The 17,143-nt window shown below is 36.5% G+C and overlaps 1 protein-coding gene across 7 annotated transcripts in view; it reads right to left on the reverse strand.

The window, feature by feature from the left end:
- EYA1 (EYA transcriptional coactivator and phosphatase 1) overlaps positions 1-17,143 on the reverse strand; it is a 157,450-nt gene that overhangs the window by 9,688 nt on the left and 130,619 nt on the right. For all 7 annotated transcript variants that reach the window (XM_058833365.1, XM_058833364.1, XM_058833363.1 and 4 more), the window contains 4 exons: positions 3,101-3,159; positions 2,746-2,906; positions 2,431-2,545; positions 2,011-2,132 (listed from right to left, as the gene is read on the reverse strand). In XM_058833365.1, the coding sequence (XP_058689348.1) occupies positions 2,011-2,132; positions 2,431-2,545; positions 2,746-2,906; positions 3,101-3,159 (457 nt within the window). The remainder of the gene's footprint in view (positions 1-2,010; positions 2,133-2,430; positions 2,546-2,745; positions 2,907-3,100; positions 3,160-17,143) is intronic.

A 17,143-nucleotide genomic window follows, 5' to 3' on the forward strand; every position in this document is an offset into this window, starting at 1 on the left:
TCAAAGCTGAATGCAGCATAGCCAACATACTAGAGGTCCACAGTATGACCTTTCTTGTCTCATTCCTTAATGTGACACAGGTTTTGTAGGGAATTTCACCATCAGGAGAATTATCTTCCATTTGCTTATGACCAGTTGCCTGATTTGAGTAAATTGATTGAAGCTGAGTTGAAATTCTAGCTTTTTCTCTGAAACCTGTGACATGATTAATCACAGCTCCTAAAACAGTAGTACCCCGACTTAGAAGGTCACCCAAAAGCTCATGGGCCATGTCCTTGATCTTGCACTGGGATCCATTCATTGGGGTCATTCCTTCCCTGTACACACCCAGGGAAATGATCTCAGTGCTCCAGCCCCATGAACAAGTACCACAGAATCACAGAAACGTTAAGGATTGAAAAGGACCTAAAAAATCATCTAGTCCCAACTCACCCTGGCATGTGCCATAGTGGGAGGGACACTCCCACTATAACAGGTTATCCAAGGCCTTACCCAATCTGGCCTTGAACACTGCCAGGGCTGGGGCACCCACAACCTCCCTGGGCAACCTGTTTCAGTGTCTCACCACCCTTAGAATAAAGAATTAATAGCTAACCTAAATTTCCTCTTTCAATTTGTACCCATACTGGGAAGCTTCAGGTACGGTACTGAGAAGACAGAAAGAAAGCAAACGCGTAAAGTTGGGTTTTCTCGAATGTCCCCATTCTGAAAGGTCACTTCAGTCTGGCCATGGGACATGCTAATCTGTGTGTCTACAGCAATGGTTGGGAAAAATTGTGTTTTTTAAAATCGTTATTTCAAGCTAAATAATAATAAACGTGTAAGAAAAAGTAGGCTGGAAATTAAATGAAGTTTTCTAGCCATTACAGAAGCCAAACTACTTACTTTAACATTTAACATTTAACAGTAGCACCAGGCATAAGAAACATCCAACACTAACTTGAAACAGTGTTTAAATATTAGGAATCATGTCATGTTACAAAAATCTCATGGTTTCCTGTGACAGTCAGTGACAGAACACATTTTTGCAAAAACACTCCTCTATTACATGTACATGAAGGCACAAGTAAAGATTTATTAAAATATGTTTAAATTAAAATGTGTATTTAAAGTATTATATTTCAAAGTTATAAATTACTATAGAGTTTTGACAGAGGGCACTATAATTTTAATATTCAAGAAACAGTTTTAAATATTTTACGGGAATGCTTTCAGATTTCTTTTTAAAACTCTGAACCAATTTTTGTTTTGCCCTGATTAAAAAAAATATAAAAAAACCCACAATTATTTCTTGACAATTTGAGCTTGCTGTATTATAGATACTTAAGAACACATGAAAAATGTGTTTGTGTAGACCACAGTCATGAGGGAATCTGAGACAGAACAGATATGTCATAATTACATTAAAAACTACAAACACCGTTGCCATCTGGTCTGGGGTACTTCTGCATACTCAGAATAACATCTTTTATACTGAACCAGAAAACAGAAATAAACATTTGCCTGGCTGAAGATTATTACAGTCAGTATGAAGAAACTTAAATAACTACATTCTGCAGCAAAACATTCTTGCTTCTGGTAAATTGTCTACCAAAATCTTCTCCAGAGCCCATGAAAACAAATGAAGCCAGGGCTTACCTTTACAGAACTTCTCTTACTGCTGCTCCAGGGAGACTCCAGTGTTCTGTACTTACTGCCTATTAAAAACCCTTCTCAACTGCTACACAGCCTCACAGTTCTGAGAAATGATGAAAAAAAAAAGCAACTACATTTCTTCCTATCAGAGGCTGTACCACTGTTAATAGAGCTATACAAAGCTTTCTGTGCTGGATCATCACACATTTGAAAAGCACTTTTAGGATGCTTTAGCAATGTTTCATGAAGATCAGGTGTTACTAAACTCTGTATTTGCTACTGTGAAAGCAAGTTAGAATTAAATATAGACTACAGTACCGTACATATTTAGAAATAAAATTTTAAATGTATCACAACATGATGAAAATAGCTCACCTATTTTAGTTGCACTGTAAATATTCTCTATGGGAAATACAACTCCTAGTCCATACAACAAGACTTTTGCCAGAGCTGGAATTAGCTGAGTAGTCGTTACGAGAATGTTCACACAGTTTGTCCTATGGAAGAGAAAATGCAAATATCCTTTTTTAACCAAGCAAAACAGAAGAAACCAAAACAAAACCACAGAAGGAAAATCATACCCCTCCTATCAGAACCCCTCAATATTATTACTGCCACTTGAAAGATCATCAATTTTTTATCACCATACCGAGGAGCAAGGTGTGGCATGGTCAGATCAGAATAAGGAATGAGGATGAGGTCCTCCAGCTTCAGCATTTTGCCCACCACACCAGACATCCTCTTCCAGACCACCATCAGACACCTTAGAGCTTCCTTTGTACTCTTAATACTCACCTCGAATGAATGAGGGTGAGTGCTTTCAGTGCAAGTGTTAACCAAGAATCTGTCAAAGCTTCAATTTCTGCTCTTAGTTGTAACCAAGCCTCTCTTTTTGCTGGACCAAGTAGACCTGTGGAGTAGACAAGGGCATGTCTGCACTGGTATTAAGTAGTGCTCTGTCATTTCCCTTTGCTTTCACTAGCTCAGACAATTTCCTGCACACAGCAAACTAAACAGCTCACCAAACACTGCTATGTCAAAAAAAGGTGTAGAAACCAGTCCTTCCCATTTACAGCCTCTAGTCTGTGTTAGATACTCCAGATCACTTGCCTCCAACATTATTTTTGTAGGTGTTGTATATTTCTTTTACTCGTCTGTAGCGGAAGGCCAGTTTCCGCATCCAGTCCACCCCTCCGCGCACGCCGGTGGCCAGGCACAGATTGGCACTGGTGGCAGCCGCGGGAAAGCCGTCTGTTCCGAAGTTGTATGTGCTAGGCAGAGATAAAAAACCCCCACAGATTAATAAAAGGCAACAGGCTACACTGAACCACCAGCTACTCACAGGGCTGGGTTGCAAAGGAGACAGTTAAAAGACAGCTGGCTACTGTGAGCATTCCAGCAGCCCATTGCTTGCCCAGGAAGGAATTTGCAAAGCAACTTTTTATCTTAATGAGTTCTCTTGTACCTTAAATCTTGACCGTTGTCATCCGAAGACACGTCATCAATGTGAACCTGGTCGCATTCCTAAGGTGACAGAAAGATTTTATAATTTTCTTGATTTTGCAAATCTTGAAAACAAAGCTATAAAAAAAATCTATGAACAATCAGGAATATTTTTAATTGTGGAAATCAGTAGATGGCAGTCTTGTTAAAACAACTATTTTACCTATTCCTTGCGCTCATTTCTTAGAATAAATGCACACCGTCATTAGCTACTACTGTTAAATGGCTTTCCAAAAACACGTTTTTGTGTTTAGAAAGGAAAGTGGTTAAAAACAATTAGCATATGTGTTCCATAAACGTTCCTGTAGCCTTCCAGGTACCTTAAAACATCATGCTGCTCAAAGCTGATTCAGTCAGTGCATAAGTGTAACTGAAACCAGACATTTTGGTAAATGTAACATATTAGAAAAATTAAACCTGATGCTAACCGCCAATGAAATTATGACCTCTGATTGCTGTTGAGCCACACACCAACACAGCCTGAGGCCAGTGTTTCAGAGGAGTGCAGATGAAAAATCTGTTCCTAGTTTGCCATTCATTTGAGAGTTGTGAGTTTCCTTCTCTCTCTTTGGTCTTAGTGCATGAAAGCAGCATGCCAAGATGAAGAAAATCTGAACAGAAATAACCAAATCAAACCATCTTTCTTCAGCAGCTTGTCTGCAAACTAATGCAATACATTAAAAATTAGCTTTGTCCATCACTAAATTAAAAATTGCAATGCATATTGTTTATCCACAAAAAACCCCACTAAAACATTACTATTAACATTTTAACTGTTGGCAGGAAAACAAATAAACCTCTGACACTCTAGATCAATATCAATTCAATGCTTGTAACAATAATGGATTTAAATTATTTTAATAATTTCCTCTTCTCTCCCTTAATGTGAAGTCCTACAATAAATATGATCTATTTTAAAGATGAAAATGCTGCAATTCTTTTTTTTTTTTTTTTGTGTTTCTTTTCTCTGAACAAATTTTTCTCTCTCCATGGATTTGTGAGGAAAGGAGGGAAGATAGAAGTGGAAAGAAACTCAAACCAGCTGTTCCCTAACAGAATTAAAATCATGACCCTCAACCCCTTTTTCTAAAACATCTATTTTCCAGCCAACCCTCTCCCAGCAAGCAGCAAGCTCCAAGGAGGAAAAGACTTTGACCCTGTAACCTTCTCCTCCTCTCCTGAGGTCAACAACCTCAGATAAGAAAAAAGCTGAAGAAGCCTATGTGGCCTCACATGGTGGCTGTGGATTCTAGATTTTTAAAAACACTGGTTTACAAAAAATGCCCCAGAAACTTGAAATGTTTTGAAGAACAAGGTGTGGTCTTTTGCACTTGTACAACATATTCTTACTGTAATGCATACTCTTCTGTATCTTATGCATAGGTAGCTTGTGCTAGAGAGGTAGGAGTGACAACCAGCACAGGAGAGACAATACTACATTTTCTCATATTTAACCATCATAGAGTGAATTTCCTCCTCAGGCAGACAGAATGCATTGGATGTACAGACACAGCTGAAACTGCAAGTGTGAGCATATGTTGTCAGGCTTTAAAAACCAACTTGGCTGGAAAAAGAGTCAGAAGCTCCTTCAGCAAGTTATCAAATTCACATAATTTTACTATTTTTCTGTTTAAAACCTAGAGCAAATACCCATCCAAATGTATACCACGTTAACAATTCAAATATGAGCTGAGTGTAAGCTAAAGAGCCAACACCTTCCTGAATTCATCAGTTTCCCACTTCAGTTACTCTTCTACTGCTCAGTGATTTCTCTTTCCCCAGTTTAGAAACTATGAATGACAACTGTAACAAGCTGCTGGAGAAGAGGACTCAAAATAGAAATCTGTGAAAAATAAATGATTTTTTTAGTAACCACAAAACTAAAGGAATGAGTAGAAGCTCATCTTCTCAAAGGAGCAGATGGAAGAAGGAATTACTCAAAAAAAATTCAAAATTCAACTGTCTCAGGGAAAAGATAGAGGCAGGAAGAATGAGAGCACTACATCTTAGATACCACAGTTAGAGAGAACCTGGGGACTTGGAACTTTAATTCACACTGCAAAATCTTTGGACCATCACAAGCCTTGGATCATGACAGACATTCTCCCCTTCTGTCTAACCACCTGCTTGGTAGGTAGAAAGTGAGAACTGCAGTGATACGTTAGAAATAGAAATTGTGACATCAAAAGAAGGAAATATTTTGGAGAGAAAAGCCCAGAAAAGAAATCCGAGACTAAAAACTGGTAGGGAAAGGTACAGAAACAGTGCCAAGAAAGCAAGAAAAATGAAGAAAATGTCACAAGCACCACAAATTTTGGATAAAATACTGAATATAATAAGAGATAGATAGTGTCCTCTTTTGTCAGGAATAAAAGAAGAAAGAAAATCAGGAGGGGAACAAAGCACAAGAGATACATGTTATAATTTGGAAAGGATTAAAGCCCAATGTGATTGACACTATGTTACAGCTAAAGGGAGGTCACAAACAGTGCAGGACTGTTTTGTTCCTTTTGACTGGCAGGGCACGGCTTTGAGGCTAAATGTGAGCTTTGAGTGCCAGGTATTTTTTCACGCTGTCTAGCTGACCTGGACTTTGGGCTAATGAGTGATGGCTGCATTTTTCAACCCTGGAACATGGTAAGGAAAAACACTCATTTAGCAATTGCTCTTTTAGCAGGGAAGTTATTTAGGAGTAATTCTTCAAAGGAGCCAGTTACCTGCCTATCATTAATTGATGTGGTCCGTCCTTCCATCAGAACCCCTTGTATTTGTTTTCACTTGCTTGGTTTGTGTGAAACATTCTGTTTGTGAGTTACCTGAGACACTGCTCAGTCCTCTGATTAGATATAAGCAAGGACACACAGCCAGCAACTTAAAAATCAGGGAAATGGTAAAACACTGCCCCCCCAAAACAAGCATGCCCTTCTAACCAGAACATTTTCACAATGGTATATATACACATAGACTCTAAAATCCTCAAGTACTTCTCAGAAATGCTTTTGTGATGGAAGCTGACTTGCAGCTAAATGGCCAACCAGGAAAAAAAAAAAAAAATGTTTGCAGGCTCATCATTTCAATCTTTCACAAATGTATTTGACACTTTTGTGAAATTTTCATAGGAAATACAGTACTAGATTTCTCCCCCTAATTTCTGGCAAAGTGATATCTGAAACAAATACTGAAAGTCCCTGTAGAAACACTGTTATTTATGCAGATGTATTTTATTATGACAGAATCAGTTTAGCAGTCAAGTCCAAAGCAGAAAATTAAAATTGTGGGATTCTTTTTTAAAATCGGCTGAATTGGCAAGTAAGGAGCAAAATATCCTGTGGCTTACATATAAAGCTTATGCAGCTAGCTGTGTTTTGCTTCTAAACGTGTTGACCTTGCAACTTCAGTGTATCCAGTTTGAAATCTTCAGGAGGAACTACAAGTGATAACATGTTTTTACTGAAGATTTGTATTTCAGTCAGACAGGCTGAGATGCACCTCTGCACTTTTGGATCAATCCCTAGAAAGCAAAATGCACTTGGTATTGTTTAGAAATAATACTTTCAGGGAAAATGGGAGTGTCAGGATGTGCAACCTGAAAATCTACTTATAGTAGCTTAAGAAGTTACTGTCCATGCTGTCCTTTTTGGCTCTTTCACATAGCTGGCTTGCATGGATCCATGTGTTTGTGTGCCTCAGACCTTTCTGTGCCACAGCTGGTAGCTTAGCTTGAATCTCCTGCAGCAGCTCAATTAAACCAACAGATGTTGCATGGAGTAACTGAGACTTGTTTCTCCATCCCCTTCCATCAGCTCTGCTTTGGGGCTTAAGGCAGCAGCAGATACGTGCTTGCAGCAGCAATTTAAAGCTGCTGCAATCATTTGCTAAGCAAATGTTCCCAGTGAAATGCAGAAAGCCAAAGATAAACAGCAATCAAAAATGAATGACTAGGTGAGTCTAGCCTAAGATTTGTACATGGAAAGCTTATGTCTTCCCCCTCCTCTGTTCCCAAAGCATTTGTTAACTTCTTCCTGCTAAGTTTTCCTCTTTATCTTTTCTGTTTTTGTATGACAAGCCAAAAACTCCAAGAGATGCTCTGCAGTCATCATTCACAGCTCCTAAAATGCCTGGACCTATGTAGTCCTCTGGAATCATTCCTTTAAACTAACTTAAGATCTTTATAAAGATTCATGTGCAAAGCATTAACTTATGGCAGAAACGTTCTGCAAATATTTATATTACTCTGCTCCTTCACTACCACCCGTCAAGTTGTGTACTTCTGCCATAATTACGTAAAATATGCTTCACTACTCAATTTACTGTAGGAAAATTAATAACAATAATAATAATAATAATAATAAAAGAGATTAAGGCTGTTATAATAGTTCTGTTATCCATGCCAACACTACATGCCAAGTGGAGTGATGCAACAGCTAGCATGCTGATCATCTACATTTCTGTGTTACAAAACTAACAAAAATAAATCTACTAATTCTGCTGTCTTTGAATAAACACTGACATAAGGTAACTCTGGAAATGCTTGCACATTATAGAGTGGAATAATGTGAATAATATTAACATAACCTCAGAGGATGCTGAAGTATTACAGTTTCAAATCTGCTGATTATAGCTAAAATACATTTCCACATTTGGTTAATCTTCTTAATTTACCGTGAGAAAACTAACACCACACTGCCAACTAATTGTTCCAATACCTTAGTCTGCAAAGTCAAATGAGAGATGGAAAAAAAACCCCAGCCAACAACTACCCTTCAGAATGAACTATTTTCATTTTGCCTTTACATCAGCGGGCCCATTGAGACATCCTGGAAGCTGGCCAACTCACAGGAAATGATTGCTGGGATTCTCTGTTCCTCTCATATCTGTCATTATGCAATTATATCCACTGCTTCATTTTCCCTACTGAACAGTAGAGAAATTTGGTCATGTACATGTGAGAACAGATCTAGCAAAACAAGTTAAAGATGCAATCCTTTATAAATGTGATGTATCTGTAAAAAAAAAAATAATTAAAAAAAAAATCCCCAAGTGTACAGTGCTGTGTTTTTAATGCAGCTTTTTATGACAGCAGCACCTCTGTTTATGTCTTTTCCAGGAATAAGATATATACCCTTTCAGTTGTATATACCCTTTAAGACTATGATCTACTCCACAAATACTCATCACTCCTATTAGCCATCACAACGTGCATCTTTGGGAATCACAGAGTTACATATTGTCAGAATTTTTTTTTTTCCCAGGCAACAATTACATATTTCAAAACTAGTTTGTGAATGACCATTTAACACTCCCGCCCCACCATGTCCCAATCTTTTTACTCATAGTTGTGACCACATGCAAGGACCCCAACAGTATTTGCCAGCATTCATTAAGCTTTAGAAGTAAACCTCTGGTTTTCACTTGATTAGAAGGATAAAATCCTTCTAATATATATATAGGGTATGAACTGTGCCTAATGCTTCTCTACTGCACTTCTGTGCTTGCTAAATACACAAAATCCTCTGCACTTCCTTTCAAGCCAAGGCAACAAAGGCTGAAGTGCTGAGCTTCCTAACCCGTCATCGTGGAGCGCCTGTTAACGTCCAGCACAAATCCATGTGAAAGAGCAGGGACTGCGGTTCGCAGCTTCTCAACACTGGCACTCAATTGGCAGGACCTGTCATCTCTGTCTAGCCTGCACTTTGTGACCCTTACATTTTCTCTTCTTTCCCACCACAATTATTTGGCGCTGAAGAAAAAAGGTGCAGATTACCTGTGGGTCAGGCACAGGATATTAAGAACAAAGAGGGTTCTTGAAATCCACTTCATTCTGTCTGACAATTTGTGGATGAACAGTCAAGGAATTAAACTGGGCTGTGAAGGCTTTCAAAATGCTCCAATTTTAAACTTAAAACTATAAAGAGAAGCTTATAGTGTAAAAAAAAAGCCCACAAAACCCTACCAAAACCCCCCAAACCCTATAATTTATTGTTAAATAGAACATCAGAACAACAACAAAAAATACATATTCAAACTATTATCTGTTATAAACACTGAGGACTGAAATTATTTACAAACTCTTTTTCACAGCCAATAACTCTAAAGTACTCCCCTGCACCGAACATGTAACCCTTTTATAGCACACAATGGATGCCATTCTTTTCTAATAGAAAAAGTGATTAAAATCCTATTTTGCTTGCTCACATCAACAAATGCATTTGGATCAAATATGATACTCCTAAAGTAAACAGTGTATATTCCAAAATAAATACAGATCTCATTCTGAAACTCGTGTTTATTGAAGTAGCTATGCTAAAACCAAGGTTTACATTTTCATTTCAAGTACACCTTGTAACTGGAAGAATCCAATTTAAAATAAAACATGACCTAAAGATATGGCAACTGCAGTGGATACAGTACCTCTCTAACAATCAGTTCTTCCTCCAACTCTGAAAAAGTAATTTGTTATTCTATTATGTTATTCTATTTCTGTATATTTTGCAGGAAAAGTGAAGGGATGAGGGAGGGAGGACAAAGAAAGAATTTTACCAATAGGTAGATACAGCTAAACAAAATTCAAATGTATCTGCTTGAAGAGTCTGTGTCACTCCTGGAGACAACAGTGTTAGGTTCAAAGTGTCAAATTAACTATATTTTAAAAGGCCATCACTTCACATGTAAATACTTTCTTTATTATATGATTCTTATTATCTGCTAATATATACTTTTACAAAAAGAAAAAAATTCAATGATTAATGGGAGACAGAAAAAATAAAATATGATGATATTTTAAGAAGTAAAAAAAGCCATGAATCTCATCAGAATGTAATGAATTTTTCCCAAATTCATTAACCTGAAAATATACTTTTAGGAACATATACATTTTGTCGAAATTATACACTAAAGACTATTAAAATATATTTAAATTTTAAAGAACCTAAAAATTAAACTATGATTTTTTTTTTTTTACAAAAGCCTTAAAATGTCTCATTTCTCTGGAAATGAGGGGTTCATGTGGAAATTTTCAAAAAATGATCTAAGCTGTGTATTTCAGTTCCACACAACCAATTCATTTAAACCTGAAGGGCCTTGGTGCTGTTGATAATATTCTAAATGCATATGTTTAAAATGAAAGCTGCAATGGTTTGAGTGAGTCTCCCATCTTTGTAATTGTCTGCTAATGAAACAAAGCCAGAGTTTAAAATTCTCTCTGCCAACCTTGCCAGTATGGACAACAAAAGCATTTTCTTCTATGGGCAGCCTGAAGATCTTTCCAAAACACTTTGAATTTTCTCTTTCATTTTATTTCCCACTCCCAGCGTTGTGGGGCAGATGTTGGCCCCTGTGCTGCTGCTCAGTGGCAGAAGTAAGGAGTGAGCTGACCCATCACTGCCTTGCCCAGCCAGAGCAGAGGGCAGCTATCCTTTGTCAGAGCTCTAAGAGTGACAAGAGTTTTTGTGCCAGCTTACAGCCTGTGGTGGTTTAACCCCAGCTGGCAGCTCAGGGAGAAGCAACAGAAAGGTAAATAAAGTGATAAAGTGATGCTACGAGCATGGTAGACTGCTTGGTATTTCAGGTCAGGTGTACATCTGCGAAGAACAGCCCATATGATCCTCTTGAGAACGGAAATCACGTAGGCTCTATTTTTAGTGGCACCTAGCATGAAGGTACTTGTCATTTGCCATGTGAAAGAAATTAAGTGGTTAATAAGTTGCATAAGCCTGTAGGAATGGCCTTCTCAAGTGAGAAAAGGAGGTATTTGTTATTCTTTGTAGCTCTAACACTCAGGAACTACAGCAGCACATTCCACAACAGCCAGGCATCTTGCATTTCAGACGGGTTGAGGCTTTTAGCTGTGTTTTGCACAGACCAGCAAAGCCACAGTTCTGCCTGAATGAAGACTTTGTTTTGCATTTTTGTTCATTTACCTACAACTACATGTGTGATGTAATTTAGTCCTACATTCATGAAGTGGAACTTCATGAACTTTCTACAAGTCACCCATGGTAGTAGTATCACATAGATGAGAAACTATTTCCAGTTATATCCTCACATATGTATTAGGGAAAAATCTTGTGCCATGATTTGTATTTCCTTTTTACTCTCTACCCTTCCTTCCTGCACTGCAACTGAGCTGTTCTTGAATTGCTGCTGTGGAAAATTAAATGCAAATAGATGGGCTTTTTGTCTCAGTCTGAATGTGCAAAGGGAACTGCTGTGATGCCTGCTGGAAGGGAGTTCACAATTGTTGACCGGTTCCTTAGAAAGTGAACTTGTCTTTGCAAACTCTTCCTAGAACTCAGAGTACTTTAAAAATAAGGTTTATATCTCTAAAAATAAATTTAATCCTGTTAAAAGGCTTTGGAATAATTACATTTGGCTTTCCCAGAAATATCCACTGATGAAGAGGAGCTATCAGAAGTTGAATCACATGCTTGCCATAAAGCACCCCTAGCCACTATCTGGTCAGGAGGTTCCCATTACAGACATCACAAACACTGGGAGGAGGTGAACTCTTATTTCAACCAAATGAGAAAGCAATTTTTGAATAGATATTCCTATGTAGGGACCTGATGACTCCACTCTGGGTGACCAAAGATTTGTTCAGCTGCCATCCTTATGGTGTTTGGGAGGAAAATAATTCAGTCAGCTCTGTTTGAAGCTTTCCTCTCCCTGAAACCATTCCTTGTATCTCACCAGGAATAAAGCTTATTCAACAGTCTTTCCTGTAATTGCTTATTTTTTTGAGTCTGATGGCCCAGAAATCTATTTTCAGTATGTTCTACAGTCCTTTCTATGTTTGGTGGTTTTTTTTTAAGAAGTGACCTCAGATGTTTTTTATTCAACATCTAGCTAACCAATTAGGAAATGAAGAGCCAGAGGTTCGCTAAGACTTTCCAGGATCCATCCTCCAATCACAGCCAAGTCAGACCAACTCTGCCAAAATCACATTCGTGCCTCAAGGAAAACAGATATTCCTCACAGCAGTAGACCTAGACTTAGAGGTCTGAACATGAGCTTCTGTCCATTGTTTATTGCTAAGTGAAGGCCATCTGGCAAAAACTATCATGAATGATTACATTCAGCAGTCACCAAGAGCTAATTCTCCTTTCAGCTCATCTTTAGCTATTATAGTCTTTTGAAAACTCTTCTCAAGCAAAAAATTTTTCTTTCATAGATTGTTTTTAAAGTATTTCTATTGAAGAAACATTTCTTAGAATATTAAAGAATTTACATGCTATTTTTCTATTTTGAGAGAAAGTGCAATGTAATTTTCTAAGAAATTTATTTTCTTTGGCATCATCATGGTCAATATTTACTTTTAGGTGAGTAAACCTATCCCTTTATCTCAACAGTGGCTGACCGCCACCTATCAACAACACAGTTGCTTTATACTGACTTTTTTTTTTCATTTTTAACTGACATCTAGGTTGATTTTCTTCCTTGCTGGCACATCATTGGTGATCCCAGCACAAGCGAAATTCATGCCATAATGAAAAAACCTGAGGTTTCGCAATGCTTCTAGACAAGTTGGCAAATTAAATGTTTTAAATAGAACTGGGGTAATGATCCATGAGGAAAACAAAGGGCAGGAGACACTCAAAGCTGTTGTGTTTACTTCTTAAAAGAGCTGCTACCTATTTTGTTTTAAAAAAAAACTCAACCGAACTACAAATAATAACAACTCCCTTCATATTCCAATAACTTAGGAATGGTGAAACAACTAAAATCCATAAAGTTGCTGTATGGTTGTAAAAGAATCATTAAATTCTATGCAACTTTAGCCCTCATTTTGAATGGAAGTCAGTGCCAGCTCTAGTGGTGGTGCTACAGACTTAATCAGTGGGTTAATCTTTTTAGCATTCTGAAAGCTTTATCACAAACCAAATGCAAACAGCATAACAGTTCATTGATAGTTTAATGCATCCTCCATCACAATTTTCTTCAAATAATATAATTTCAAAAACCATCAAGATGTGAAAAATATACAAGTGATACAAGAAGTAAGAGAATTTATAAAAGTTATTAATATAGCAAATAATTATAAAATGATATTAGGTTCTAATCCCATAATTTTTTTCTCCTCTCTCCTGAATTATTTTAATTCATAGCTACCAATATATATGTTCTGGCACTGACTGTGTTATAACTTTGAGGTAACCTTTCTGATTTCTGAAGCATTTTTTCACACCCCCTGAAAGCCTAGAAGTCTCACTTGCTTTATGGTCAAGAAAAATGAGCTATTAAACAACACACACAATCACAGGTAACTTGTTTTGGAACAGCAGTACTTAGAGGAGAAATACTCTGATTTACTGTTGCTCTGATTTCTTCTTTTTCAATGGGTTACCACATCATTTTGTAAACATAATTTGTCACCAACACCAGCCAGAGTTCTCTGTAGCTACTTTTTGCCTTTCTTTCAGATCTGTTATTCCTGCTGAGAGAATCTACTAAAGAAGAATTTTTCATACTGACACCAACTGTAGTCTTGCTGTGAATAACCACATTCCCATAAAAATCATTCCATTTATTGCAAAGTTGTTGGCAGACCATAGGAATAATAGTCAACTCAGGAAACCTTTTATCCTGAAATCACACAGCTTAACCCTTTGCATGATCACATAGTTTATACATAAAAGCTATATTACCACAATACTATTTAATTTCTTAGTAAAAGAAATTAAATTTCTTTAAATTAATAATCTTTTCTGTTGTTAGCAAGTTTTTAATTTTTTTTCCACAGTACTTCATTTAAGTAAAATTTAAATAATAATTTTAAATTACAATTTTTATATAGTCAAACAGTGTTCAGTATACATTATTGTATTCAAAATTAGAGACTCTTTTTCAATACATGAAATATTACATATGATTTGAGTGTTGTTTTTATTATAAAGTAAAAATTTGCATTCATACTAAACTTTTTTTTTCTACCTTCCTATGATAAAGAAAGATTTATGAATTTACAATATAATGAAAAAGTTAGAAATAAAACCTGTTTTCTTTATGATTTTTTTGTGGAAGATATTTCTGCTAATCATTATATTTGCTGTGTTAAATACCAAACTAGTGGAGATTAGATTCAGGATAGAGATGTTAGTTCTGTTAGTCAATCCTCTTGACACTTTGGGAGTCAGAGGTTGTATTGCTTGTATTCAAATTTCTGTCTGAATTTATTAAACTGATGGAGCAAAAAAAAAAGGCGGTGTATGTTTTCACTGTCTGTTTTGTTCTCCTTGTAAATCCTTGGTTTTAGGTAATCAAGGCTTGATTAATGCTTTATTTATTCAACCAAGGCAATAATGAGAGTTTTGGACTTGTGAACACACCTTTAAAAAAATATATATACATTTTTTCCAATAATCGAATTTAAATATTTGTATTTTTAAACTTTTCAAAGTCAAAGAAAATTCCTAGAAACCCTCTTTTTTGTGTTCTAACTGCTGCTACAACTGTCTCTCTCTCTTGCCCAACAGTGCTAGGGAAGGAGATATTCCCCTGTGTATCCATACTTTACATTCACAATGTGAATTATACAAATATGCAGAAGAAAAAGATGAGATCTTTTAACTGATTGAAGTGTTTTTCTACAGTTTGGAAATTATCATTTGCTTAGATAAAGCTGATCTTTCTGGTGACAGCATTTCAGCAATGTGTCCCGGCTGTCAGTGAACACACTTGAGCTCTCATCTCCGGACTGCACAGTGCCACAGGTAACCTTCTCATAATGCCTGGACTGCCTTGTTCTGACTGATTGAGGATCTTGGAGAACCCAAAAAAATAAAATCAATGCTCCATTCCTTCAATACCTCATTGTTTCTTTTGTTAAACTTTTTGTTTACATTTTTTCAAAGTCCTCATTAAAGCCTCATGCTTTAATAGCACACTTTAGTCTACTATAGGGTCACCCAGCCTCTTGAACATATCTAATGAAACATTTTATAAATGCAATTAACAACAAGTCAAATTTTACTTTAAACACAGAAAACTAGAAGTGATACTGCACTGAGCAAAGGAAATAATGCTCTGCCCCTTTCTTTACAGTTTCATTAGACCATTGAACTGGATGAAATTCAGATAGAGGCCTTATTGTAACCACACTGAAACAGTAGAAATCTCCTGAGACTGTGAAACTCAAACATTTTGGGAACCAACTTCGAGCACTCCTTTCGTGCTTTTAAAAGAAAATGAATGAAAGAAACATCTTAATTTTTTTCCCTGTGGAAACATTTTAATATAATTGCTACCAAAACCCCAAAACAAACAAATGAACAAACAAAACAACCTAAAAACTCAGGACAGATATGTTTACAATTCATATGTATGCATATTTTCTTAACATTTAAACTTCAGTCATAGCACTCACACATAACCACACCAGCACAAAGGGCTTTCATGATATCAAACAACTTGTAAACAACTTTGTAAATCCATGCAAAAATTAAACCCAGGCTGACAAGATTGATAGAAACCACCTCCCACACATATTGCTAAAATGCTTAAGCTGTGGTTTCAAATCTTTGTACTTACGTGAAGATTCACTAATATACTCTCATCCTGCAAAATAGCATGTAAGGATGACACTTAGTTTCACCTAGCTTTCCTAAAATAATTACATTACATAATTTTCTGAGCCTAATCCACTCAAAAAATCAACCTGAATAATTCAAATCTCAGATTTTAAAATGGTACCTACATCAATCAGGAGATATTTTTTCTAAAGGTGGCTATTATGTTCTCTTCAGTTTGCCTTCTGGGTTTTTGTATTGGAAGAGTCCAATGAGAAAAAAATAGTTTGGGAATCAGCACAAAATAACTGCATTACGTGAACAGAAAGGGCAGGCTGGGAAAGATATTTGAGTGTAAATTAATGTTGATCTTAGCTGGAATAACTTGCACTCTTTAGCACTTGCAGCTGCACCAGGGACTTGACTGGCTCTATGAGATTTTACACATCTGTCAGCTTAATCAGAGACCAAAACACCAAATCTACTGTTCAGGAATGTTATTTGAATTTATGAAACTTCTTAGATTATAAAATAGTAATGGAATACTTAGTTCTATGAGCAAGTCTTGACATCTATAGTAGTAGATAGGATTTTGTTCAGTGTTATCAAATACATAATATTTAAATAAAATGTTAAAAAAAGAGTTGTTCACATCAGTCCCATGAAATATTAAAAGCCAAAGTGAAGCCTCTCTACACAAGAATAAAAGGAAAACAGTGCAATAATTACTACATTAACTGCTTTTACCATTAGTATCAACTATTTATTAATTTATTTGACATTACTGCTCTATTGTTTCAGATAATTTAAATAATAAAATGAACCTATTTAAATCTGAAATGACAATTCTGGTACTAAAAGGCCTTCAGGATGAATCAGAATATTACCTAGTTTTGGATTGAGTATGATGAACCATCAAGTAGTGTATTGTATCTGTGTTTAGGGAACGATTTGCATCATAGAAAAGCTCAGTGGCATATACCAGCAACTTTGCAACCTCTCAAAAATACAAATTAACTAAGGGTGTTTCTATGTGTTAGCAATATAACATAAGACAGTGTTTTGAAATCTACTCATGTTTGCAAAGTCCTCAATGTTACATTTCTTGCAGTCAGTTTTGCATCTCCTAATTTCCATCAAGTCTTAGACAGGCTTTTTAAAACAACTCTATTGTTTGATTACTGGCTGTAAGAGAATTTTCCAAGCACTGTCTCCTGTCCTTCACTATGTAGCAATCTGCATGTTGCCCTTCAGAGCCTGCCTCTGCAGCCCAGCACTGAGATCTCTGCTGCAATTAAAGCTGACAAACATGGGGTAGATCTGGGATTCTAGTAATAGATACAGGTACTGCAATGGCTTCCAGGTACCTTACCACTGTCCTTCGATACACTATCTCCTGAACTAGCTGATCCTAAACCTGATATTTCAGACTGCAGAACCTAGATGTAACAGGCAGGTAAAATTCCTACCTGAAAAGCATGCCAGAATTTGGTATTTTATTT

This window comes from Poecile atricapillus, chromosome 2, assembly GCF_030490865.1.
Source record: "Poecile atricapillus isolate bPoeAtr1 chromosome 2, bPoeAtr1.hap1, whole genome shotgun sequence".
NCBI classification, from domain to species: domain Eukaryota; kingdom Metazoa; phylum Chordata; class Aves; order Passeriformes; family Paridae; genus Poecile; species Poecile atricapillus.